The sequence below is a fragment of the Humulus lupulus genome, chromosome 2 (assembly GCF_963169125.1).
Source record: "Humulus lupulus chromosome 2, drHumLupu1.1, whole genome shotgun sequence".
Taxonomy (NCBI): domain Eukaryota; kingdom Viridiplantae; phylum Streptophyta; class Magnoliopsida; order Rosales; family Cannabaceae; genus Humulus; species Humulus lupulus.
Window position 1 is genome coordinate 277,096,171 of NC_084794.1, and position 1,456 is coordinate 277,097,626.

Genomic DNA, 1,456 nt, shown 5'->3' on the forward strand with positions numbered 1-1,456 from the left:
ATACAATGGGAATTTGATCCCCTCCCCTTCCCATACAAATATTCTGGGCAGCATCATAACTAAATTAACAGGATGAAAAAAACTATGGCAAGTATTTTTAAAAGAGACTATATACATGAATACTTGTCAAATCACGTAGCACCATGCCTATTAGGTATACATAGAACATGGTCACATGAACTAAAGAATTCAAATACAATACATGATTTATTAAAATTATACATACCAAAGCCTCAATTTTTGTGCTTGTTTGAAAATTGTCAAGTTGAACTCTGTTTAGAATACTTGATGCCTTGAAGCCCTTTATTGTAGTTTTACTGGTCTGATTCCAATTATCTGCAATTGCTGTCAAATCAACAGTAAGCAGTGTCAAGCAAGAAGGGCATGAAACTTGTCACAAGGAAGCAGCATAATCAATCAAACAAGCTTTGCAAAAAGCATGTTCACAAGAGGTAACCTGAAAAGAGAGGAAAAACCAAGCAAAACTCAGTAAAACTAAAAAGCAAACATTTAAAAGAAAAATATACACTACTCCAAGACTTATGAAAGAAATCAACAAATAAACATTTAATTTATTTTCAAAAAATAATCTGTTACAACCATTCCTTGGAAAAATTAGACTGGATATTCTTCTCATCCATTTCGAATAACGTATCATCACAAACAATAATAACATCCAAAACAAATAAACCCCTCTACCATATAATTGGGTTTTGGAGAAACATAAAGCAGGCTACCACAATTATAATCAGGAGGCAATATAGCATAATAGTGCGATCCTCTGTTAAGTACAAGAGGAAAGAGAACTCTTCCGGTCCAAAAAATGGACCTGATTGAAATTTGGCTTTTCGGGGTATGTGCATCCTGACCTCTGAATGATAACATTTGCTGCATAACAGCCATCTTTCACACAATCTTCAATTGGCTTCTTCTTCACCAGATGTGACAAAAATCCCCCAACAAACGCATCCCCTGCTCCATTGGTGTCAACAAGCTTCTCCTTGGGTAACAAAATAACAGGGAACAATTTGACCTTCCCATCCTCAGCAACTACAACAGGATCTGCACCTTGAGTGATAACAGTAATCCTCTTGTGTGTACCTGATTCCTTGGGCAATTGGGAAATCTTGACAACAATCTCTTCAACATTTTCAGTCTCCCAGCCACGAACCCTTGCAAAGGTTCTTGCTTCAGTCTCATTTCCAAAAACGTAATCCATGTATGGCAAATAATTCTATGACATATATTGATTTACTGGTCTTTTTTTATTTGGAATGCCAAATAATTGCACCATTCATGCATGTTGTTCAAATTCTATGACTAATAAAAGGACAAATAGTAAAAGTGCATAAACTTATCTTATATAAATATATATGTATGTGTGTATGTATATATAATTTGACATATTGAAATTTAAGAGCCAATGTAATGCTCCTTGTAATTGTTCTAAAGCAAT

At 34.5% G+C, this 1,456-nt stretch overlaps 1 protein-coding gene across 1 annotated transcript; it reads right to left on the reverse strand.

Moving 5' to 3' along the window:
• Nucleotides 1-394: 394 nt before the first annotated feature.
• LOC133815530 (adenosine kinase 2-like) lies at nt 395-1,219 on the reverse strand. Its single transcript, XM_062248361.1, has 2 exons — nt 830-1,219; nt 395-457 (listed from the first exon to the last, which is right to left on the reverse strand). The coding sequence occupies exons 1-2, from the start codon at nt 1,217-1,219 to the stop codon at nt 395-397; spliced, it is 453 nt and encodes a 150-aa protein (XP_062104345.1).
• Nucleotides 1,220-1,456: the final 237 nt, after the last annotated feature.

Bases quoted from the DNA above. Each gene is read 5' to 3' on its own strand.
- LOC133815530 (XM_062248361.1), bottom strand. From the start codon at position 1,219: ATGGATTACGTTTTTGGAAATGAGACTGAAGCAAGAACCTTTGCAAGG. The intron at 458-829 runs GTCCATTTTTTG...CTCTCTTTTCAG, and splicing joins AAAAGCCAAATTTCAATCAG to GTTACCTCTTGTGAACATGC.